The sequence below is a fragment of the Emys orbicularis genome, chromosome 2, assembly GCF_028017835.1.
Source record: "Emys orbicularis isolate rEmyOrb1 chromosome 2, rEmyOrb1.hap1, whole genome shotgun sequence".
NCBI classification, from domain to species: domain Eukaryota; kingdom Metazoa; phylum Chordata; order Testudines; family Emydidae; genus Emys; species Emys orbicularis.
Genome location: NC_088684.1, coordinates 218,548,192 through 218,574,473, shown reverse-complemented (window position 1 = coordinate 218,574,473; position 26,282 = coordinate 218,548,192). Strand labels below are relative to the sequence as shown.

Genomic DNA, 26,282 nt, shown 5'->3' with positions numbered 1-26,282 from the left:
ACATGTCTAGTTTAATTGCTTAGCAGACTATTTCTTGGCAGAGGGAACAAAGTAGACGTACAGGTTAAGTTTTAACAATGGATCCATTCTCATTATACAAAACAGCTGAATAGCCTGACTCCTAGGGCAGTGGTTCTCAACCAGGGGTACATATACCCCTGGGGATACGCAGAGGTCTTCCAGGGGGTACATCAACTCATCTAGATATTTGCCTAGTTTTACAACAGGCTACGTAAAATGCACTAGCGAAGTCAGTACAAATTGAAATTTCATACAATGACTTGTTTATACTGCTCTATAATATAATATACACACACTATACACTGAAATGTAAGTACAATATGTATATTCCAATTGATTTATTTTATAATTATGTGGTAAAAATGAGAAAGTAAGCAATTTTTCAGTAATAGTGTGCGGTGACACTTTTGTATTTTTATTTCTGATTTTGTAAGCAAGTAGTTCTTAAGTGAGGTGAACCTTGGGGGTACACAAGACAAATCAGACTCCTGAAAGGGGTACAGGAATCTGGAAAGGTTGAGCGCCACTGTCCTAAGGGGTCAAGGCATTAACTGAAAAATAATTAAACACAATTACAAAACTATCCTCAAAGAGAGACATTAAAAGAAAAGAAAAATAAGCGATACTCAGTTTGGCTAAATGTATAAAATGAACCCAATATGTTTTGTTCAGCAATTAACATAATGGGGCCCTAACTGAGGCCTCTAAGCCATACTGCAATAAGAACTTATGGCAGAAGAGAGAACATGTTCAGAGAGTTACTGAATACAAACCGAACAACATAGTTCCTGAATGTACCTGCACAAGTGAGGCTAAGAGCCTTTTCTCTGCTTCATCTCTTCCATAACACTGGAAGCTGTGAGTATACACACTGTACTCATAGCCATACAGCTGCACCTGTAACGTGCTATTGGAGTTCTGCACACACTCCTCTGGGACAAATGATAGTTGAGTGGAGGCTCCTCCTAGATCAAGCGCACCCGTAGTCTCTGCTCCATGAGGATGGACCCATCTCCTCCAAAGGGTTTTCTAAAAATTTAACAGGTAGGTTTGAAATGTCATCTGCTTCTTCAAGCTCTTTCACTCATTAAATTATTTTTAAATCTAGAATATATCTGTAATAGTGTAAAACAGCACTCAGGAAAAGCTCACTTGTGTGTAAAGCATTGTCTCATGAAGTTTAGGGTGATATTTTTTCACAAAGGGAAATGAAGCTGAAGAATGAAGGAAAGGTCCAGCACAACTAAAACTCAGAGAGAGATGGCTTAGTGTTCAGAGCACAGGTCAGGCAGCTGCTAATCCTGGTTCTGAAACTGCCTCTGTATATGAACTTGGGCAAATCACTTAATCTTTCTGCATCTTTAAAATGGAGATAATATTCACCTCTCTTTCTGACAGAGGTAGTCTGACAGTAACACTTTACAAACAGTAAGTAAAGTATTAATAAAGGAGAAATGAAATATTAAAAGGTCTGAGATGGCTACAGTGCAAAGAATAAAGAGACAGGCCAGAAGTGAATGAAGAACAGAGTTGGTAGAGCTGGCAGCAGGAAATTTTTAATCAAAATACTTTAAAATGAAAAATGCCATTTTCATCAAAATTGAAACATTTTTGGGGAAAAAAACCACAACATTTTCACAAAATTTAGTTTAGAAAACGAGTGTTTCAATACTGTCAAAATATGTCCAGTTTCGACTTTTCAGAAGGGAGAGTTTTGCCTTTTTATTTTGAAACAACTTTTCAAAATGAAATTTGTTGTTTTTTACATGAAAAACATTAAAAGTTTAAAAGGGTAGAAACTGGGACCAAATGTTTACATTTTATCAAAGGTTTTTGATCAACCCAAAACTTTTTTAATTTCATCGCAATTTTTTAATTTGAATTTTGTTTGTTCAATTTCTGAATGGAAATTTTTTTGAAACTGGAATTCGCTGTGAAACAGAAAATTGGGTTTCTGCCCAGTAGCTAGAGAGCCAGCTCCTCAGTTGAATGCTCTGTTGAAGTCAACAGAGCTATGGCAATTTACACCAGCTGAGGATCTGCCTGAGAGCTTCTATGAAAGTTTTTATATTTTAAAAATAATTCCATCATCGTAGGCCTATAAGCAAGACCCATTTCTCAGTTTTTGAGAAGTTATTTGGATTTTTCTAGCCACCTATTTGGCAGTTTTCACACAAACACAGGAAAACGTCTGTTGGATCTGCAGGTCATCAAAAGGAAAAGTATGCACCATCCACAGATTTATTTTAATATTGCCATTATTTATTGAAGGAGTTTTCATTCTGCACGAGTCTGTGTTGCGATGGGAAGGGAGAAGTGAGAACAGACTGCACGCTCCAGCAAACACCTCCAGGCAAACGCCTAGAGTAAAATCCTGGCTCCATTGACTTCAATGGGCTAGGATTTCACACCTAGACTTTTTCCAGTGTCACAAGACTGGTGAAAAGTTTAATTTTTTTTCAGTTTCACACTATGTGCCAAATTCTTCACGAAGCTCGACTCATCTGAACTCCGTGTATTCAACTGGCTTCCCAGCATCTGTGGTCCCTTGTGGCCTTAAAAAAAAAAAAAAAAAAAAAAAAATCTATGAATTTGCCAAGCGGAAGTCACAGTTTTGATCATTAAAGGCCTGCATAGTAGTAAGAAACTGCCTTCAATGAAGTCAATGTTGTTGCACGGATGTAAGGGAGGGAAAAATTTTGATATCATGAATTATGTGACTGATTCCTGCAAATGTGTTTGGAGCAAAATATTATTTTGGATTAAGATAATCAAAATCCACTTTGCAAATTGTCATGATCCAATAGTAACTGTTCAATAGGGAACAGTAATAACGTTCAGGAAATTGATTGACTTTATTCTAGCAAGATTAACTAGGATAATTCTCAAATATTTTGGGGAGTCAACACCTCTAATTAATATAACTGAGCACTGAAGATCACTGCTGTATGTCTAATTCCACATACACAATTGAGCTAGAGGTAGGCTTTGTCTATACATAATTTTGTACCAGTATAACTATGTCAGTTAAAAGAACAGGAGTACTTGTGGCACCTTAGAGACTAACAAATTTATTTGAGCATAAGCTTTCGTGGGCTACAGCCTACTTCATCAGATGCATGCAGTAGAAAATACAGTAGGAAGATATATTATACACAGAATATGAAACAATGGATGTTACTATACACACTATAAGGAGAGTGATCAGTTAAGTTGAACTTTTAGCAGCAGGAGAGGAAAAAAAAACCTGTTTGTAGTGGTAATGAAAATGGCCCATTTCCAGCAATTGACAAGGAGCTATGAGGAACTGTCCCCAGGGGGGGGGGGGGGGGGGGAGAATAAGCATGGTGAAATAGTTTTACTTTGTGTAATGGCCCATCCACTCCCAGTCTTTGTTCAAGTCTAACTTAATGGTGTCCAATTTGCAAATTAATTCCAATTCAGCAGTCTCTTGTTGGAGTCTGTTTTTGAAGTTTTTGTTGTTGTAATATTGCGACTTTTAGGTCTGTAATCGAGTGACCAGAGAGGTTGAAGTGTTCTCCGACTGGTTTTTGAATGTTATAATTCTTGACATCTGATTTGTGTCCATTAATTCTTTTGCGTAGAGACTGTCCGGTTTGGCCAATGTACATGGCAGAGGGGCATTGCTGGCACATGATGGCATATATCACATTGGTAGATGTGCAGGTGAACGAGCCTCTGATAGTGTGGCTGATGTGATTAGGACCTAATTATAACATTCAAAAACCAGTCGGAGAACACTTCAATCTCCCTGGCCACTCAATTACAGACCTAAAAGTCGCAATATTACAACAACAAAAACTTCAAAAACAGACTCCAATGAGAGACTGCTGAATTGGAATTAATTTGCAAATTGGACACCATTAAGTTAGGCTTGAACAAAGACTGGGAGTGGATGGGCCATTACACAAAGTAAAACTATTTCCCCATGCTTATTTCCCCCCCCCCCCCCCCCCCCCCCCCCGGACAGTTCCTCATATCTCCTTGTCAATTGCTGGAAATGGGCCATTTTCATTACCACTACAAACAGGTTTTTTTTCTCTCCTGCTGCTAAAAGTTCAACTTAACTGATCACTCTCCTTATAGTGTGTATAGTAACACCTATTGTTTCATGTTCTCTGTATAATATATCTTCCTACTGTATTTTCCACTACATGCATCCGATGAAGTAGGCTGTAGCCCACGAAAGCTTATGCTCAAATAAATTTGTTAGTCTCTAAGGTGCCACAAGTACTCCTGTTCTTTTTGCGGATACAGACTAACACGGCTGCTACTCTGAAATATGTCAGTTAAGTGTGGGATTTTTACAAAGATAGTTAACTGATACAACCCCTAGTATGAATGCAGCTATACTAGTATAAAGTTGCCACATATCAGTCTAGATTATCCCCTTTCCTACACAGGAATAGCTATACTGCTATAATCATCTATACCAGAGGTGGGCAAACTTTTTGGCTCAACGGCCACATCTGGGTATGGAAATTCTATGGTGGGCCATGAATGCTCACGAAATTGGGGATTAGGGTGCAGGCTCTGGCTTGGGGTGTGGGCTCGGGGGGGGGGGGGGAAGGCAGAAATGAGGAGTTCAGGGTGGGGGAGAGGGATCTGGGCTGGGGCAGAGGGGGAGATGAGGGCTCCAGCTGGGAGTGCAGACTCTGGGGTGGGGCTGGGGATGAGGAGTTTGGGGTGCAGGAGGGTGCTCCGGGCTCGGACCGAGGGGTTTGGAGGGTGGGAGGGGGATCAGGGCTGGGGAAGGAGGTTGGGGTGCGGGAGGGGGTCAGGGTGCAGGCTCTGGGCAGTGCTTACCTCAAGCATCTCCCAGAAGTAGTAGCATGTCCCCCCTCTGGCTCCTACGTGGAGGCGTGGCCAGGTGGCTCTGCCCACTGCCCTGTCCGCAGGTGCTGCCCCTGCAGCTCCCAGTGGCCGTGGTTCCCGGCCAATTGGATCTCCAGGGGCAGTGCTTGGGGCGGGGGAAGCATGCAGAGCCCCCTGACTGCCCCTACACATAGGAGCCAGAGGGGGGACATGCTGCTGCTTCCAGGAGCCATGCAGAATAGGGCAAGCCCCTGACCCTCCTCCCCAGCTGGAGCGCCAGAGCGGGGCAAGCCCCGGACCCCGCTCCCCGGCGAGAGCTCGAGGGCCGGATTAAAATGTCTAGAGGGCCGGATGTGGCCCCCAGGCCATAGTTTGCCCACCCCTGATCTATACAGTGGTATAACTGCATCCACACTAAGGGGGTTGTACTACTTTAGCTGTGCCGATATAGATAGAATGGTACAAATAAAAGCATTAGGATGGAAGATAAAATCCAGGATGTGGCTGACAAAATCCAGGAAGCATGACTTTGCTAATTTGGACATACACAGAGGATCTCGTGAAGATAGCCTGGCAAGAGAGGGTGGCAGGAAAGAGACCCTTGGGAAAGCTGAGGAAGCGATAGATGGATTGGATTAAAGAAGATAAGCAGGTGGACCTTAGGGCTGCCTGGGACAGACAAAGCTGGAGAATGCTTGCACAACGATCCAGACCCAGTTGATCGAATATGGGGAAGAAGAAGTAGTACAATTTTTGTGTTTAGACTAAGCATTAGATTTTCCATTTAGACAGGAATCTTATTTCTGTATCTTGTTAAGAGTTCTACCTTGACCATCAACATGCCTTTTAAATATTTCCATTGTTCCTAGTTAGGATAAAAAACTCTATTCATTTTATTCTCTCTATAGCAAAAGCTTGTCTGTGATCTACTTTTGGTGGAAATGTGAAGCCAACGGCTACTCTGTTTTAACATGCATCTCCTCCAAAACTTGTGATTCATAAGCAACAGTATAAAATAAAACATGCATTTTTTCCACACACCTCCAAGAAATTGCCCATTAAATAGTTGGCCGTAATCCATCCATACACCCCTTCCTCTTGCCCAGTTATGATTTGAGCACCCCTAAATTCAAAGGGCTGGGATCTGAAGTAGTTTTGAATGCTCTCAAGGACTTCATTGGCTGCCGTTTCGTTTTTCAACCTAAGCAATTCACAAAACACAAAATGCTGAGCATCTGGAAAGACAAGCTTACCTTTATTCTTTTATCAACCTAGTGACTAAAGGAAGGCCCATGATTTCCTACTGACAATCTGAGTCCATTTTGGTCTGGAGGGACAGCCTTTAATAAGGAACCTCTGAGTTAGATGTACAGCCAGCTTTAGCAAGCACAGCTGACCTAAAACAACTCTGAAGGTTGTAGAGCATTAGCTGTGGGCATGTCTTAAGCCGACATTTCTGCAGTAGCTCTGATCACCCCAGCATGCTCAAAATAGAAGCGTAACCGTAGTGGGCTAGCTGCCCCAAATACAATCCCATCTGAGACCCAAGGTACCTACTGGGATGGCTAACCTTTCCCAGCACTGTGGCTACACTTCTATTTTTAGCACACTAGCTCAATCAGAGATGGTGCAGGTATGTCTACTTGAGCTGGAAATTACATTTTCCAGTTCCAGGGTAGACATATCCTGTGTCCAACAGTTGCCATGTTTACACTGCAGGCAACTAGGTATTTTGTTCCTCATATAAGATTGTATTTAGTGAACTGAGTGCTTATGTGAAAGGTGCTGGCTTAATTGTTACGGAGACTTTATCCCTCTCTTTAGCCACAGAGCCAGGTGCAGCACAGGAAACCTCGTGGGGAAATTTGTATTGCTAATGTGCCTCAGCCCTGTTCTGGAGGGCTCATCTCCAGTGGTAACAGGGTAGAGTCTCCAGGCCCATTCAAGCTATAACTGAAACTGAGAACAAAAAAGCCAGCTGGTGCCTGTCTCAAAAGCCCCATGCATAGATATGGAGCAACCACTTAGCATCATGCTCACACTTAGTGTAACTCCTTGTCTCCAGCTGAGTTACACCAACTATGAATTTGGGCTTCCTACCCTCAGATATGTTCACACAGTTCTCATTTACACAGTGGGATTTGACCCCATGTGCTGAGGACAGAAATTAGGACCTCACATTGCTGTAGTGCAAAGCAAGCAAATACTTCCTTTCAATACAGTAAAGCGATATGGTAAAAGAAAAGCAGATCTGTTTAAAAATTAGACCAAAAGTTCCAAACCTTTAATTTTACGGGCTGAGTTGGATTTCCTTTTGAGACAGATCAGAATTCCTGGTGAACACAGAGTTGTCTAACACATTTTTCCATATCAGTTTCACGTGCTGCTGTTTTATTTACATATATTAAATGTACTGGGCTTTTTTGCCATACCTCAGTAGTCGCATTCCAGCTGTAGCTCCCAGATACGTTGGGGTATTTTTATGCAAGTGAGATGGAATTTTCTCCTTTACTTTACTCATGCAGTTGTCAATGGGTTTGACAATCTCTTGAGGGTTATTCCCATAGCTGGATATGCCCGGGCCTAAAAAAGAGCAAGTGGCTGATTTCATTTGTCTTGCCACCTAGCATCAGAAGAAACAGCTTTTTTGGCCATTTAATATTCCATTTTGAAAAGATGTTTAACCTTTAAACAAGGACTTAATTTAAAAATCTTAATGATTAAAAAGAATATTAATGAACATGCCTTGGAGTCTTTTATACAGGGCAGCACTCCTGACATATGACTCGCCCCCCAACACTGCCATCCTTTCAACTGTACATAAGCGCAAATTGACAACAGTGCCACATTAATGCGAAAAATATATTACATGTGTCAGGCACTGCAGAAAAATCCACCTACTGGGTGGAAAAAAACCTCCTGGATCTCCAAAATTATAGAAAACTCCATCCCCGTGTGTCCTAAATCATGTGGACTACACCTAACAAACTGGCATATGTCAGACCAGATCAGGAAGTAGCATCCTACTGGAAGCAAAATAATGAATTGTGAGCTGCAATTTGACCTTTGACTGGACTTAGTGGCAGCATGGTCTAGTGGAGAGGGACCTGGACTGGGAATCAAGCAACCAGGGGTCTATTCCTATATCTACCAATGACCTGCTAAATGACTTTGGACAAGTCATTTTTCCTTTCTTTGCCTCAGTCTACCTATCTGTAAAATGGAGAATAATTCTACTTTATTCAGTGCTTTGAGCATCACAACTGAAGTGCACTTGGGGAATGCTTATTATTATCAGGAGAACCGATTCCCCCGAGAAAGCTTGCAAGAGAGCAACATATAGCTTTTGGCATTCAATTACCTAAGAGGCTCATGATCAAATCCAGACCCCAAGGTAGACATGCTAGCTCAGGAACCATCTGGAATAAGGATGTAACCCTACAGCTCTGGTCCTTAGGCGCAATGGAACTATCAGTTACAAATATGAGACTAGTAGAAGCAAGTGACTTAGCCTTCTAAGTGGCTGGCCCCCAGCTGTGCGACTCCATCCCACCAGAGTAAAGAAAGACCACAGACCGGACTGCTTCTAGGATGAAATGCAAGCCTCTTCATGATAGCTTTCCAATAGCAGCACTAATTAATCAGAATAATAAAAAGGAAAACAAAAACTGCCCATAAAGCAAAGAAAATAACAAACCTCGACCCCATGTTTGGGGGGTGGGGGGAGGTGGACAGGAGAACAAGAAGAGAGATCATCTATTATTAATTATTATTATTATTACAGTGTACACCTGATTCTCCAAAACCTAGTTATCTGAACCTCCACATTATCCGAATCCCTTCCTTGTCATTGCTGGGGGACAAGAGAGAAGAGACCCTCAGCTGCGGGGTAGGCCACCTTGCCACTGTACAGCTCCCGTGGCAGCGGAGGGAGACCTCTGCCACCCCGCTATTGTGGGTGAGAGTGAGTAGGGTGTGACTGTGGAGCTCCAGAGGGCCGGTGACAACCGATTCCTGCAGGTGCAGGGGAGGCTGCAGTTCTGGTGGGGCAGAGCAGAGTCCTGGCCAGGGGTCTCCGCTCTGCCCTACTAGGAAGGCAGCCTGCCCCCGCAACTTTGCACCTGCAACATTTGAAAGGGCAGGCGTGTCAGCGCAGGGAGCCCTCTGCAGCCCTGCTGTGCTGGGAGCAAGTGAACGGGGCCATGAGAGTGAAGCAGCAGGGGGCTCACTGCGCTGCCACTCCTGCCCTCCCAATTATCCAAATGAAATCTGTGCCCCCCATGCTATTCAGGAGGATACATGAATGCATATGGGTGGGCAGCACATCAATATCTGGAAGGTGCTCATACAACGCAGTGATCACTGCGTTGTAGCCAGAGTAGAGCCACTGTATAAAGGAATATGGACTGGGTCAGCACTAGGGTGGGCTGCCCAATTGCCACAGGGCTGATGGGAGAAGAATGCAGTGGAGAGCAGATCTCCTCCTGTTCCACCACCTCCCCACCTCTGGAGGAGCCCTGGCCCAGAAGTGTGCATGCAGCGCAGCTGGTGGAGGATTGGGAAGAAGGGAGAAGCATGATGCTGGTTACCGCTCTCTCTCCACACTGTCACCCTACAGACATGCTGTCTGGCTCCCTTTCACACATAGTATCACAGGGACTAGCACACATTTGGCTACTGTAGTTTGAGGCACCTTTCTATGGATTCACACAATACCCCTGTACAGGGTCACCTGGCCCCTTATGTTCTATAATTCTCTTGTCTCTCTTGGGGAAAAAAAAAAAAAACAATTAAAACCAACTTTAAAAGTGCTTCCTCTTGTGTTTTTAGGACAGCAGAATGGCTCAGCTTCACGATGCAGCTTTCTCACACCAAAAACCCTAAGGGCAACATTCTTAATTAGCCAAGACATGAGATGTCAACGTGCGGCTGCTGTGCAGTGCCGGCAGTATGCCACTCCTGCACGTGTAAGGACATAGCACATGGCAGGTCCCGGTGCAGTTCTTCCATGTTTTGTTCCTCGTGTAAGCTTAGATTTCTCTACATTTTTTTTTTAATTGTTGGGGCATGTGTATATAGTGTTAAAGATAGAAAGACTGGTAGTGCTAGAAACCAGTGCTTTCTATTCATCCACCAGCCACTACAGACAGCTACACCCTAAATATCCATTTCCAGACAAAAGCCAGGATATAGGATTTTGCATAATCCTCACTGACCCATGTTCTGGAGAAAGAAGGAAAGGAAAAGTCACCTGTGGAGGTTAGTGCTGATATCATGGATCAGCAAATGTCTGAGGGAGAGATGATTAGTCTCTGTCCATTGTTATAAAACTGATTTTTAATATCCTCTCTCCCCAGTACACCTAACTTTGCTAAAATTAAACCAATACTCCCCCAAAATCCCATGTGTTGTTCTGAGCCAGGGGATAATTTCCTTGAAATATTGTGGGAGTAATCAGACAAAGCATTTTACAGATAAGACTGAATGAAAAAAATTCAAAGGTTTATACTTTTATGGACGTTTCCTAACATTTGTGGGAATATTATAGCTCAGAAATGGTTTGGCAGAGAAACACGGCATTTGATTATTCCTTAACCTTGGGCTAGATTGTGGCAGTCCCCTTGCTCACATAAATGAGCAGTTACTCACACAAGTCAGCTTATTAGAGTCTGATCCCCAGCTCAAAGAAGTCAATAGAAAGATGTCCATTGACTTCAGTGATCTTTAGCTTAGGCCCTTAATGAATTAATACTAATAGGCCTTCAATGGGACTATCTGTGTGAGTAACTGTTCATCCATGTGAGGAACAGAAGCCAAGGGATCGCAATCTAGCCCAGAAAGAATAAAAGAATGATGCTGGTCACTTTTCTTTCTAATCTTCCTCCAGCTCTCTCATTTTCCTTTCTTCGTGTCACCTGCACGGACTCCTATTCCTACTCCTATTTCTGTATTATCCCTGTAGCACAATACGACTGGAAAGAATACTTGCCTGTACCACAGCAAGAGCACTAGAAGAGTTTGTGAGTGTGAAGAAATTGTTTATGGGTTTATACCCAACAGCTGAAATCGGACTTTACACAAGCCATAGCCCAGGCACGCACGTGGGCTTTAGAACATGTGCTTGGATTAAAGACTGACAAAACGATTAAAAAAAAAAAAAAAAAAATCAGATCCACCCTCCTCCACATGCACAGACAACACAAAAACACAGTTTGAAGCAGATTAAAAACTAGCTTCAGTGGGTGTAAAAGTGCTTTTTCTCTGGGGTCTGCTCTTGATCGGTACAGAGTATCCTCAAGGGGAGCTGAGGGTTCCCAGCACCTGGCAAAATCAGGCCTTTAAAGAGCCTTGGAACGTGTGGAGAGCTTTTCTTTTCTCAGATGATTGAATGAATTTCCGGGCTCATTAATGAGTGGCTGACAGCACTGGCTAGATGAAATAAGGTGTACATTTTCTGACTGCATACAAGCCATACATTTTTAACAGTGAGAGTAATTAACCATTGAACAAATGACCAAGCTTGGGTCATGGTGGATTCTCCATCACGGACAATTTTTAAATTAAAATTGGATTTAAAAGATATGCGGAGGAATTATTTTGGGGAAGTGTGTTATACAGCGGGTCAGACTAGAGGATCATCAGGGTCTCTTCTGGGCTTGGAATCTAGGAATCTTTCTCATGCAGTTCTGCAAACACACCAAAGCGCTAACCTGCAACAGCCCTGCTATTCCACTCCTGGGACTCTCCTGAACACATCATGCTAGTTTTATGCTTAACTTGATGGCTCTGTGATATATAGAAATGTCCACTAGGTGAGACACCTAGCCAAATTTGAACCTAGAAAAAAAGTAAAGGGAATGTGTGACTGGTGAAGAACAGAGTTTTTCACTTCAAGACCACATGTTAAATTGACCCAGATTAGCAGTGTTCGAAAGTTATCTGCTGGCTGTTCAGTGACCTATGTGAAATGATTTCAGTCCAGTTCCTAGTGGATTAATATCCATGTCACAAAACCATAATCACAACTGGTGCCATCCTTGGCAGTTTCAGCAGTGAGGCCCAGGAATCCATAAGCATAGACACTGAACTCTCCTCTCGTCACTAGAGGCTCTCTTCAATCAAGAGATTGATGGAGCCGGGCAGGGGGGAGGGCAGAAGCGGGAGAAAGTTTGCACCTATGCTTCCCATGCTCTTCTATCTGTTCTTTAGACAGAGGACTTTAGTCTCCAGGATTCTCAGTCTAGTCTCATTCACAAGCTCTGAAGTCACTTATAACAAACATGTAAAGAAAACATTAAAAAAAAAAAAAGTAACCCAGATTTCCAGAAAAGAAAAGCAAATAATGCACCAACCTGCTAGCACAGCTGGGGTCCTATGTTGCTCCCACTGAAATCAACAGCAAAACTCCAATAGAAGTTGAGCCCCTAATCCTTTCAGAGGATTTTTATTTTAATTATTTTTACATTAAACAGCTTTTTCAAAGAACAGCTCAAGACACTAGAAGCACTAGACCAGGGGTAGACAACCTATGGCACGCGTGCCGAAGGCAGCACACGAGCTGATTTTCAGTGGCACTCACACTGCCCGGGTCCTGGCCACCAGTCTGGGGGGCTCTGCATTTTAATTTAATTTTAAATGAAGCTTCTTAAACATTTTAAAAACCTTATTTATTTTATATACAAAATAGTTTAGTTCTATATTATAGGCTTATAGAAAGAGACCTTCTAAAAACATTAAAATGTATTACTGGCACACGAAACCTTAAATCAGAGTGAATAAATGAAGACTCGGCACACCTCTTCTGAAAGGTTGCCGACCCCCGCACTAGATATTAAAGGGTCAGATTGACTGGTACGATCTGGTACGATCTGGTCCCTCTGTGCCATTCAGGCAGTACAAAGAGGCTATATTCTGGCCCTAAATGGTCTCCAGAACATTTCTCACAAGAACTCTGATGACGTAAACCCAGTGGAAGCAGTTCCTGCTCCAGCTGTCCCACCCCACCATGGTGAAAGGGTCATGCTGGGGAAGGAGGAAGCACGTGAGCGGAAAATACCTGAAGGAGCATTGCTCCACTACACAGATCCTCCTCTGTCATAAGTAAAAGCAGCCCACAGGCTACACTAACTACCGCAAGGACCCGGCAGGCTCTGAATAAGGGATCAGTAACTTTTTTGGCATCAAACTGCTATTTCCAAATCTCCATTTGAGCCTCACCTTTCACACTGCACTTGAAGGTTTGGCTTACTACTCCTGTATCATTTTCTTTTTCTGCTGGCCATTCATACATGTAGACTGTAGTCCGAGATGATCCGGCGTCAAGCACTATCCCATACTGAAAAAAAAAAAAAAGGGGTTACAATTTAAAATCCAAAATTTGTCAGCCTTTTGTTTTTTTTAAAAACTACCACAAGGTTTTCGGCACCGGTCATTGTGCCGCACATTTACTTAAACACCAAAGGAATGCTTTGACATATACTAAAGTGATATTAACTAAAAACATCAGGTACTTGGACAATCTGCCTGAGTCAGGCCGTAGTCTGAATGATTCCTAATGAAAAACTGGCGCATAGTATAGCAAACAAACATGCCACAACTTGGCTATTTTGGTTGCAACTACAATTTCCAGGAGGAGCAGCATGTTACAGAGGCTGACAAGTGAAGTGCCATATCAGGCAGACTTCTGCTTTCCCCTGCAGCCATCATAGCCGCAAATCGCCTCTTTTGATTTACCAAACATTGTCAACTTCCAGGAGACTAACTAGCAGATAAAGTCATCCTTGCTTGATTTGTAGACTAGAAACATTTACAGCAAACGGAATATTTAACTTGAATGTAGCGTGGTCCCCTGGCATTTCTTTAGATCCATTGTTTAGCACAACCCCATTATTTTAATGGAGAGCATTAGGTGACTGCTCCAGTTTACCAGAAGGCTATATGAGGAATGTGCTTCCTCTGTGCTCACACAAGCAGGTTACAGAATTGGGGAAATATATCTATTTGTGCTCAATCTAAATTACTCTAAAAATGCAGCCGTTATGAGAGGTAATGTAATAACATACTTTGGTGTGTGGATTTCTTTAAGGAGACTCAGATGCTTCATGTATCTTGTCAAATGTATGTTACTGCCTTAGCAATCAGCATGGACATGGCCTGACTTTAAGTGCTAATGTATAATTGTGCAATGCAACTAGACACCTGGAGAAGTCCTGCCTGACAGTATCACGAACAGAACACAATCATTATGGTTTCTTTCAGAACACAATCCAAATATACACAGGACACCAATTAATTCCTTCTTCTGGATGCAGACTCATACCTGCTGCAAAGCCACTAACGTCAATAGCATCACACTAAGGATGAATGTGTCATTGCATATTTAAATGGTTACACAACATGTACATTTTAATATCTCTCGCATCAGTGATATCTAGGATTTCCCTTCCCTTGGGCTTACTCTTTGCCAGGTATTATTATTTTACTTATATTACAGTCCTATCTAGAGACCCCCTCTGAAATTAGGGCCCCACTGTGCCAGACAATGTACACACATTGTAAGACAGTCCCTGCCTAAAAGATCTTACTATACAAGACAGATGGGAGAGAGGAAGTATCATTAACTCCATTCACTGAACTGCAGAGAAATTAAGTGACTTGCCCAAGGTTACACATGAAATCTGTGGCAGAGCTGGGCACTGAACCCAGATTTCCCCTGTCCTAGTCTGCTGCCTTAACCACCAGATCATTCTTCATCCCCATATGTCCATCAATGGCTATTAGCAAGGATGGCCAAGGATGGTGTCCCGAGCCTCTGTTTGCCAGAAGCTGGGAATGGGCAAGAGGGGATGGATCACTTGATGATTACCTGTTCTGTTCATTCCCTCTGGGTCACCTGGCATAGGCCACTATCGGAAGACAGGATACTGGGCTAGATGGATCTTTGGTCTGACCCAGTATAGTCGTTCTTACGGAAAAATTGCCTATCGCTAGAACAACATAATTTGAGTCAAAGGTCAAAAAAGACCAGAGCAGCCAAAAAAAAAAAAAAAAAAAAAAATCATAGTTTTTCTCCCTCTCTTTTTTATTGGGATTTTCACCCATAAATTTTCCATCAACTCTAATCATGACCTTTCTTTAATATTCAGCAAAAATCTATTCAGTAGACTATATTGTAGGATTAGTAAGAGAGGGTGGACAGGCAAAAAAAAAAAAAAAAAAAAATCAACCAAATGAAAGGGAGCTGGAACTCTGCTGCTGTCTAGTGGAAATGAGAAAGATGAAAAGAGATGGCTTGAAGAAAAAAAAAAAAAAAATCACAGAAGTGTAGAACTGGAAGGGACCTTGAGAGGTCACCTAGTCCAGTCCCCTGCACTCAAGGCAGGACTATGTAATAACTATACCATTCCTGACAGGTGTTTGTTTAACCCGTTCTTAAAAACCTCCAATGAGAGATTCCCCAACCTCCCTAGGCAATTTGTTCCAGTGCTTAACTACCCTGACAGTTAGGAAGTTTTTCCTAATGTCCAACCTAAACCGCCCTGGCTGAAATTTAAGCCCATTGCTTCTTGTCCTAGCCTTAGAGGTTAACAAGAACAATTTTTTGCCCTCTTCCTTGTAACAACTTATTATGTACTTGAAAACTGTTATCATGTCCGTCCCTCCCACCCCCCCCAGTCTTCTCTTCTCCAGACTAAACAAACCCAATTCTCCCCCCCCCCCCAATCTTTCTTTGTAAGTTATATTTTCTAGACTTTTAATCATTTGTGTTTCTCTCTTCAGGACTTTCTCCAATTTGTCCACATTTTTCCTGAAATGTGGCCCCCCAAAAGTGGATACAATACTTCACTGAGGCCTAATCAGCATGGAGTAGAGCAGAAGAATTACTTTTCGTGTCTTGCTTACAACACTCCAGCTGATACATCACAGAATGTTTGCTTTTTTTTTTTTTTTTTTGCAACAGTGTTACACCATTGACTCATATTAGGCTTGTGATCCACTATGACCATCAGATCCCTTTCCACAGTATTCCTTCCTAGGCAGCCATTTCCCATTTTTTATACGTGCAACTGATTGTTCCTTCCTAAGTGGAATACTTTGCATTTGTCCTTATTGAATTTCATCCTATTTACTTCAGACCATTTCTCCAGTTCATTTTGAATTTTAATCCTATCCTCCAAAGCACTTGCAGTCCCTCCCAGCTTGGTATCGTCTGCAAAGTTTATAAGTGTACTCTCTATGCCATTATCTAAATCATTGATGAAGATATTGAACAGAACCAGAACTGATCCCTGCAGGACCCCGCTCAGTATGCCCTTCCAGCTTGACTGTGAACCACTGATAACTACTCTCTGGAAACGTTTTCCAACCAGTTATGCACCCACCTTATAGTAGCTCCATCTAGGTTGTATTTCCCAAGTTTGTTTATGAAAAGGTCATTTAAGACAGTACCAAAAGCCTTACTAAAGTCAAGATATACCACATCTACCACTTCCCCCATCCACAAGGTTTATTACTCTGTCAAAGAAAGCTATTAGGTCGGTTTCACATGATTTGTTCTTAACTAATCCATGCTGACTGTTACTTATCACCTTATTATATTCTAGGTGTTTGCAAGTTGATTGCTTTATTATTTGCTCTATTATCTTTCCGAGTACTGAAGTTAAAGTGAAGTTGTCCCCTTGTTGCTACATTTGTAATTTCTCCATCACGCAGCTTTTACTATTAGCAGGGCACCCTCGTGTTCATTGCTCTTGTTTTCCTTTACTGACACTTGTAACAGATTCTATGGACCTGACTCCACTATCTGATCTCTTGGGTAATCACTTACTCTTGTGCAAAGTGTGTGTAAAACTCTACCATTTGGATCTGGTGCCATTTTACACCCACTGTTTGTGTGTACAAAAACAAAATAAAAAAACAAAAAACAAAAAAGTTCAAGGAACTGGTGAACCAGGTCCTGTCTCCCTAACACAGCTGACTGATCTGTTTACTTAGGCTATGTCTACACTATGGCCCTTACAGCGGCACAGCTGTACCACTCCAGCTCTGCCATTGTAAGGTCTCCCGTGTAGCCGCTCTCCTGCCGGCATAATTAAACCACCCCCCAACGAGTAGCATTAGCTATGTTATCAGGAGAGCCTCTTCTGCCAACATAGCACTGTCCACACCAGCACTTTTGCTAGTGAAATTTATGTCAGTCAGGGAGGTGTTTTTTTCACATCCCTGACCGACAAAAGTTTTACCGACAAAAGTGGTAGTGTAGACAAAGCCAAAGGCCTGGTCAAACTGGAAAAAGTTGCACTGGTTTAACTCAATCAATTTTAAAATCAATCTAGGTAAACAGATGCAAACCCCTGAAGTGGACCACACTTAAACCAATTAACCCTTACTTAAATCGGATTAGCTTAATTTGGTAATTTACCAATGCAAGCTAAACTGGTAACAGCAAGGGTTGAACAGGTTTAAATGCATCCACATTAGAGGCTTGCTCCAGTTTAACAGTATGGATTAGTTAAATCAAAGCAACTATAGACAAGGCTCTCTGGAACTAATCAGTTTGTGCCCATAAAAATAATAATAATAATAATACTCTGTTTATATTATATTGCCACTTTCAAAAGACATTTAGAACACAAAGAAAAGCATGTGCCAGATGAAAACAAAAAATATTATGATACCAGAGACAGAATAGGAAACATTAGCCTTTGAGCAAAATGCTTCTTATAAGTACCAGAGCTTGCTAGGTGTCTAAGCTAGGGTTGTTTACAGGTTTCAGAGTAGCAGCCGTGTTAGTCTGTATCCGCAAAAAGAACAGGAGTACTTGTGGCACCTTAGAGACTAACAAATTTATTTGAGCATAAGCTTTCGTGAGCTACAGCCCACTTCTTCGGATGACTGAACTTATTTCCAAGTCATTTAACTGCAGGATATTTGTCCGTCCCTTGATCGTTACTCTCATTTCACAATGTTTGGATGAGTCACAAGCCCTTTCAGTGCCTGAGCCTGTGTGCATAGACTAGTTCTTCCTTCATGAACTACTAGGACGGAAAACTAAAGCCTCAGATCTTCTGACAGGCATGAAACAAATACTTAATTGGGCAAAAAAACACAACGGGACATAGGTTGTATAAGACAACTTGCCTGTAGGTATTGTAAAAGCATGATGCCGATGGCTGAGTGCTGTCAATGCACTGGGGAAGTACTACTATGCGATCACACAGGCTTCAGAGGGTCACATTATAATGCTTGTTTTAGTTTAATGGAGAGTAGTTTGAAAGAAAAGAGACACTTCTGAGGAGAAAACATTTTTCCTCCAACTGTTTCCGTATTTAATTATTATAACTAAGGCCTTGGTTACACTGGCGCTCTACAGCGCTGCAACTGTCTCGCTCAGGGGTGTGAAAAAACACCCCCCTGAGCGCAGCAAGTTACAGCGCTGTAAAGCGCCAGTGTAAACAGTGCTGTAAACTAATCCCCTCGGGGAGGTGGAATACCTGCAGCACTGGGAGAGCTCTCTCCCAGCGCTGGTGCCGCGACCACACTCGCACTTCAAAGCGCTGCCGCGGGAGCGCTCCCGCGGCAGCGCTTTGGAGTTTCGAGTGTAGCCAAGGCCTAAGTCCAAACTTTAGGACGCTGTGGTTTCCAACCACTGGCACATCAACACAAGTACTGCAGGCTTCTGTGACTGTTCACGGTCCCTCTTCTCTACCAAAGAGCCCAATTCTGCAAGGCTCTTTCCTGAGAGACACAGCCTCCTCCAAACCAAACGAAGCCCACAACATCTAGGGTTGCCAACTTTCGGATTGCAGAAAGCTGAACATGCGGCCAGTGGGAGCTGCGGAGCTGGCACTCGGGGCGGGGTCAGTGCACGGAGCCTCCCTGGCCGCCCCTGTGCCTAGGGGCCTCAGGGACATGCCGGGCTCTTCCAGGAGCCATGCAGAGCCAGGAAGGCAGGGAGCCTGACTTAGCCCTGCTGCGCCACCGACTGGACATTTAATGATGCTGACCGGAGCTGCCAACGTCCCTTTTCGACTGGGCGTTCCAGTCGAAAACCGGACAACTGGCAACCCTATTAATGACGTGTAGGCTAATGGTTGGGAACCCCTGAACCCTTACCCTTTAGGGTCCTCAAGGAAATCCAAGCCCATAGCAGTTGTCACAGAAACAGCCACTGCTACTCCACTGACACACACAGCTGGTTCTCTGAGACTGTTAAAACTTGGGAAGCAAATCCATCATTTCAAAAACAACTTATGAGGGTCATAGCTGAATTCGGAAGTGGCGCAAAGAGAGTAGAGCGGGACAGGGAATCTGTGGATTGCAACATCTGCCTGAACTACCACCCTGTACCCACTATCAAAGGGAGCAGCTGGCGAGGACTCTAAAGCACGACAGGGGCTGTTTTCCTTAAACCCATTAGTAGCTTTAGTAGAGGAAACAGAACTCAGGGGACCTGAACTGAGAACTTCTCAGGGAGGTGATTTTCCATTTTGTGTTAAAGATGTATGAATCTAGCATTTTGAAGTCTGCACATACATTCTTTTAATGATCTGGAACCAGAAAACAGACTTTCAACTTATTTCCCAAAGCATTTCAGTTCACCTTTTCAGATTTTCCCTACTCTTTCATGTAGGTATTAATAGAAGGAAGGATAATAGAGCTAACAAGTTCTAACCAGTGTGATGGATATGTAATTACACACTTAGGGCCAAAATTCTGCCTTTAGATACACGTGTGCACCTCACAGGGATCATATCTGAGGGCAGAATTCAGCCCCTAGGAATGTGATTCAAATGCAGATCATTTCTTGAATCAAAGCCATTTTATAATAATTACTATAAAACATCAATCTGGACTGACAAAGAGAACTTTTTCTTCTTACTTGCAATTCAGACTTAGCAGAAGCATTGTCTAGAGTACAAGGTTAGGCATAAAGAATTCTTATGCCACCTTTGCCTCTGGCTTGGTGTATCATCTTGAGCAATTCACTTATTCTCTCAGCTTCAGTTCCCCCATCTATAAAATAGAGACCATAATGCTTAGCTTACAGGGGCATTGTGAGACTTTAACTAACACTTGCCTGTAAAGCATTTTGAGATTATCAGGTGAAATGCACTGTAGAACGCACAGTATTATTATTTGATAGAACATTTTAGTCTATTGTTCTGTTTCCTTATACCCTTTAAAACTTACCTTCAGTCCTGGAGAAAGGACCTCTTTGTGGTTGATCTGAACAAGTGTAACAGCAATAACAACAACTATGCTTAGAAGCAGAAATACCAAAGTGATAATGGTTGACGTTTTGGAGAGCACCTTGAAACCTAAAGTGAAAAGGGAAAATGCATGTAAAGGAGTGCAGGGATCATCGCTAAGTCAAAGGGCCACACCCTGCAGCCCATACTCGGGCAAAACTCCCAGTAAAATCACAATGGGAGTTTTGCGTAAGTACGAGCTGCAGGATTTGCCACTAGGCGAGTCTCTACTCCATTCAGGACCTGGCTGGAAGATGTATTTTGCCACCATTAATCCATCCCTGTAACAGAAAGTCTCACTGCAGTAGGTGAGTATCACATGTCGCACTGTCTAAAACAAGCCAGAGACGAGTTAAGCATTGTATAACAGACATTTTCTAACTAGGTGCTGATGTGTCAGTGAAACACAGGGTATGTGTATGTGCATGTAAATACAGAAAGTATTATCATTGTGTGGTGCCCAAAGTTATGCTGGATGCTTTACACACTAGTAAAAAGACAAGGTCTCTGCCCTGAAGAGCTTACGAACCAAACCTAAGCGTATATGTGCAAATTAACCCTAAAGTTAAGTGTAGCTGTTTTGTGCATTGAAGGCAATGCTCTTTCCAGGCTCCATTGGAAATGTTCACTAAGGAGTTCAAGGAGGAGGATTTGTTCTGGTTTTTCATTTTAATTTCTACTAACCCTTTAACTCTGCGTGCAGAGGCGGCCCTCGCTGGGCAACCCTCACCCATTTCAGTGCCATGAGGCAGCAACCTCATCCTTCTCCTGTGGAAGGCTCTTGCAGAACCAGGGATCCATATGGGATGAAGGAGTGGAGAGGGCAGGCTGGAAGGGAGTGGGCAGACTGCAAACAGGGCTGGGGGTGGTAAGGGAGCTGCATCGTTCTCCCTGCACAAAAGAGATCAGGAAGGAAAGCTGGGAAGGTTCACTTCTCCTAGGAGCCCACTCTGTGGTGGGGAACTCCCTTAAAGAGGTGGCTCCCAGAGGCAGGCAGCCACAGGAGACCCTGAGCTGGTGTAGAGATAGAAGGCCTTTGCGTGGATGGCCATGTGCCCAATTGATCCCAGGACATCCATGGAGCTTGATGGCCAGAACCTCACTTTCTTCTGCAGGGTGGGGGAAAGGAATTCCCACCCCCAACTACTAATGGAAGAAAGCAAAGGAAACTCCACGGGGTGAGGTGGAAAAAGAGAGTATCACCATGTAGGGGTACAATTCGACCCTGTGAAAGGGCCCTGGGACACTAAAGTTCTCTAACCACAAAACAGGTACAACTCAGACACAGCAACAGTGCAAGCTTCCCACACTGCCCAAGCGTCTCACACTGACCCCAACCAATATTCCTCCTTCCTGAGAACATATACTCCTGTTGCGCTCATTACAAAATAAACAAACACTTGTCTCAACCCCGAAGACAGAGAATTAAAACTCTGGGAAACTTGTGTGCTAGTTTTTCCCCTTGATTTTTTTTTCTTGAAAACACCTTTACATAAGCAGTAGGTGCAGCCCGTCGTGCATGTTAGATCATGCAAGTTTCAAGGGGCTCTGCTCAAAGGAAAGATCTTAGCAATTATGTACTATTATATCGCAAATGTTAGAAGTATTATGCAGCCAGGTCCTGCTCGTGGACTTAAGTGGGACTGCTCACCCAAGTAATACAAACAGGATTTTGGCTGCAAGGGCTGCATAGGGAAACAGGCTTGGCTACAGCAGTGTTGTTAGCATGGCCAGACTGGCAATTCTGGAGCTCTAAAATCTTCTGGTGCGACATGATAGACGGGGGGAAAGGGTGGAGGGTTGAAGGATACTTAGAGGTCAAAAGGGTCTAAGGAAGACAAGAGAATTTAGGGGAATATTGCAGCTATGGCAAATTGAAATGGAATGTGAGAAGGGCAGATTCTGCTTTTGAATTTCCAATATTTGTATGTTTTCCTGTGCCCGTGTTCTGTCTGCCAGTGACTTATCAAGAGAAACGTCTTTAGGATTCTGTCACGCCATGTAGGCACAGCCAGGCGCTGGGAGCAGCACCATCCCCAGGAGAGCACACCTGCCACTTCAGTCCTTCAGGAAATACAGTCTACTCCTGCTATTACGCAGGGTCCACTGCCACAACACAGTGTGGACCGTGGCCAGGACCACAGCACTGTCTTCTCACGCCCCCTTTGGGACAATCTGCGCTCTAGGGGTGCATACCGGAAGCAGTCCCTGTAAGCCCCCCGATTGCAGGGACAGCATACTTACAAGCCCTGCACGGTACATGCAAATGATAGAGAAGTCTCCTTAGACCCTATTCCCCACGCCAAGCACTCACTCAGAGGCATGTCAGTGAATGGAAACTAACATGCTCAATATCTTGTGCACTCATCTAAGTTCTGAAGTTTCTTTATAATGACACTCTTACGACCTCTATATTTTAAGGGTTAGCCTCTCATGTCAACACCCCAGTTAATTTTCACTAGTACTAATCATAATGAGATTTCTGCATGAAAATCATTAAGCTACCACCAATTACAATAATAGTGGATTTCCAGACGGTACTGTATATTGATTTATTGTCCTGAGGGATTCTGAAATTCAAGAAAGAGTACTGTATGGGAAACATGGGAGTGACAGGACAAAACCCTATTTTTATATCTAAAATATCTGTTATTACCTAGAGGTCAGTTACTTTAGAACCTATGCTTAAGAGCCATTAAAAAAGCCAGTTCTAACAATCCATCTGGGACTGAGAGCTGCTGGGATAAGACGTTTGCCTTTGTAACAAATCCTTCTCCTTGTGTATTTTGCAGATTTGTAAGCTTTCCATGATCACAAAATAGCATACAATTTATTTATTTATTTATTTTTGCTGCCCCAAGCAAAAATAAATAAATAAATAAATAAAAGCTGCTCGGACTGTGCCACCCCAAGAATGGATGGAATGCCGCCCCTTAGCATGTGCCACCCAAGGCACGTGCTTCCTCCGCTGGTGCCTGGAGCCAGCCCTGCAATTGAAAGTTGGGTGAGAGCTAGATTTCTATTTACTCCTCAATAAATATATTTTCTTCATGGATCAAAGGATTGACCTGTAGAAGTGGAAGAGACTAAGAGCGTTTACTCTTTGATAATGACAAGACAAATTAGTCAATATTTGTACAGAACTCTGAAGGTGTCAAACCCCATTAAAAAGTGCAAATCAATATTTAATTATTATTCTTATTACTTCAGAGCACCTACTATGACTGTTGAAATATTGTTGTTCTGCTATAGACTTTTCAGCAGGGAGCAATGCACTCTAATGCTTATATATTTCAGGGAATCACAAATTTCTATGGGCCAAATCCTGGTCCTATTGAAGTCAATAGTAAAAATTTCATTGACTTTACTGGTACCAAGATTTGACCCTATCTGAAAGGACTTCACTTTTCAGAAATCTCTTCATTGGGAAGAGTATTATGCGAATGAACATCATTTGTGACATTCCTCTTTTAATCTAGTGTCACTCCCAGATAAGACAATTTAATTAGAGCATAATTTATAAATCTAGGCACATTTGTTAGAAGTACACCTTACATTTCATGCCCCGGTACAGTTAGCTAAACATTTTAATTATATGGTAGCTGGACTGTGCAAGATTCTAGAAGACTTCATGTCAGTGGAACAGATGCACAAGGCCATATTCTGCTCGCTGTTACAGCCAGGAAACCCCCGTGATATTACACACACACACACACACACACACACACACAGCAAGAGAACAAAATTCATCCCAATTACTGAAGTTGCAAGAGGGATTAACTTGGCCTGTTGACTTCCACAGGACTGCACGAATGTAAGTGAGAGCGGAATTTGGCTCACTCTAGTGGATTTTAGGCAAAGAGCCAATAACATAATTTAAAAAGATGTTGATGAAATATTAAAGTGCCATTGTTCTTCATTACTAAAATCAATAACATTCTGGCACAAGTGATAAAGTAAATACTGGCAACTTTCAGTCCCTACTAAATTAAATATAATGGACCACACAGGAACACATTTGAAAGAAAGAACATTTTCTCATTTCCTATAGCTTACTGTAGATAAAAATAATCACTTTCTGCAAAGGAAAGTTGGCTCAGTGACTAAACCTCTTCATGGTACTGAAATATGAAGGTTAAATATACATCTGTATAAATGTAAACATATATTATAGGTTGAGATTCATTTCTATAATTGACTTGAAACAGCTATTGCCAACCTATTTTAGGTACTGACCTGTTTGCTGACAGGGCTGGCGGGAAAGTACTGTAAACATCTTTTTCCAAACTGCATAATGGGAGAAATATACATATTTTTATCATTTAAAAAAATAAGAACATGTGATCTCAAGATGAAAGTTTAGTCACAAGATGCAGGGATGAGACTACCAATAACATTAGGATACAGAATTTTAGAATGCCTTAGCTTTTGTTTGCAGAGCATTTTATAGGCCTGTATTCCATGTAGGGTAGGACAGCAGGTAAAAAGAAAATAGTTTCCCAGGGGGAAAAAAATCCACAGGCCAAATACTTGTGGCTGAATCTTTAGACCTTCTCCAGGTTCACCCATCCCTAAATACAGCATTACTGGCTAGAACCTTATTAGGAAAGGTTCAAGTGTATAAGTCATGTAAAACAAACAGTTAAAGTGCGCAAGTGTCATTCTACAAAAAATGAGGAAGCTAAAAAAAAAAAAAAAAAGTCCAAGCATATGAGCATCTCTCTCTCCACACACACACTTTTGATTCTGCCAGCTTATCTCCAGCTGTGATCACTGAACACAATAAGCAGCTCTCATAACGATGCACCTATGTTTGTAATGACACCCACAGCATCATTAGCCAAGATCATAAATGGAGCTTTTCTTTAATAACCTACCTACCAGAACCTTTCTGAGATGGTTTCCCACTCCTTGGCCGGCCACTTGCTCTGCCATAACCTCTGTTCTCCCATGCCTACGCACTCTGCACCTTATAAACACACACTATCTAATGGTCCAAAAAGTCTCTTCCCCCCAACTACAATGTGGGAGCCAACACACACACACACACACACACACCTGTCCCCGGGAGCGCGCTCTCACACACACACACACACACACACACCTGTGCCGTGAGAACACGGCCACCCCCCATCTCCCACCGCCCCTTACCGTTCCCCGCAGCTGCTGGGGTGACAGTGTGGCCGGGGCAGGCAGGCTCCCGCCGCACAGCTCAGGCTCCCTGGTGGCTTTGCCGGCAGGGGCTGGAGCCTGGGAAACACCCAGCCCCGCTCGGAGCGCGGGCAGCGGCTGGGAACGGGGAAAGGCGAGCGCACTGCCCGCGCGCGGCGCAGAGGAGCTCAGTGGAGAGGCGGCAGCCGGCGCTATAAAGCCAGGGGTGCCGGCTGGCCCCTCCCCTGCGGAGCTGCCACAGCCGGGAGCCTCGGGGTGGCTCGCACGTTGCCCTCTCTTGCGCAAGACAGAGCAGGGAGGGGGACCCTCGTCCTACTCCCACCGATCAGCCGCGGATCGGCTCACCTGAGCCCTGCCCCTTGCAGGCGGGAAGCTGCTGGGCGGCGCAGCCAGCATCACGCCCTGGCCTGGCGGGTGCCCCCCGGCGGCTGGTTGCTGGCCGCCGAGCGGCACAGCTGTCCTGCCGCGCCCCCTCCCTTTTGTTTTGCTCACACTCTGCAGCGAGGTTAATTGAGGCTTCGTGGAGAGATGCGGCACCCTCCCGGCAGGGGAACCCTCTCCCGCCCTCTGCGGGCTCCCACCCACTCCGCCGCCTTGTGATTTCGGGACTGTAACCGCGGTGGGGCTGTGCCCTGCACGCACAGGCTGAGCCAAGAGGTGGCTCCGAATTCCGCCGGTTCCCAATTCCCTAGGAACAAGGAACCTGCTTCAGCCTCATGAGCAGCCAGCTGTCATCCCCAAACCTCCTCCCCTGGCCCGCCCCCTCCAAAGCCCAACCACAGGGTGAATGAGCGGGTGCCTCCCACACCCCTGGATGTTATTACTAGTTACTAAAACTGGTTTGATGCTGGTCCTGTTGTGCCAGTTCAGCAACACCAAGAGCATTCCATGCCCATCAGTGGCTCGACAAATCCTGTATCCAGCCTGCAGCCCTGGCCCAACCAGGATGTGTCTGAGGAAGGCAAGAGAAGAAAACAACCCCTACTGCACCTAGCCACTTGT

General features: G+C 43.6%; 1 protein-coding gene across 1 annotated transcript in view; it reads right to left on the bottom strand.

Annotated features, from left to right (window-relative positions):
* The window catches only part of ENTPD3 (ectonucleoside triphosphate diphosphohydrolase 3), a 33,214-nt gene extending 8,830 nt beyond the window's left edge, over positions 1 to 24,384 (bottom strand). The window contains exons 1-6 of the mRNA XM_065399267.1: positions 24,345 to 24,384; positions 20,050 to 20,177; positions 13,075 to 13,192; positions 7,290 to 7,440; positions 5,899 to 6,058; positions 820 to 1,050 (exon numbers count right to left, since the gene is read on the bottom strand). Of these exons, the coding sequence (XP_065255339.1) occupies positions 820 to 1,050; positions 5,899 to 6,058; positions 7,290 to 7,440; positions 13,075 to 13,192; positions 20,050 to 20,177; positions 24,345 to 24,384 (828 nt within the window). The remainder of the gene's footprint in view (positions 1 to 819; positions 1,051 to 5,898; positions 6,059 to 7,289; positions 7,441 to 13,074; positions 13,193 to 20,049; positions 20,178 to 24,344) is intronic.
* Positions 24,385 to 26,282: the final 1,898 nt, after the last annotated feature.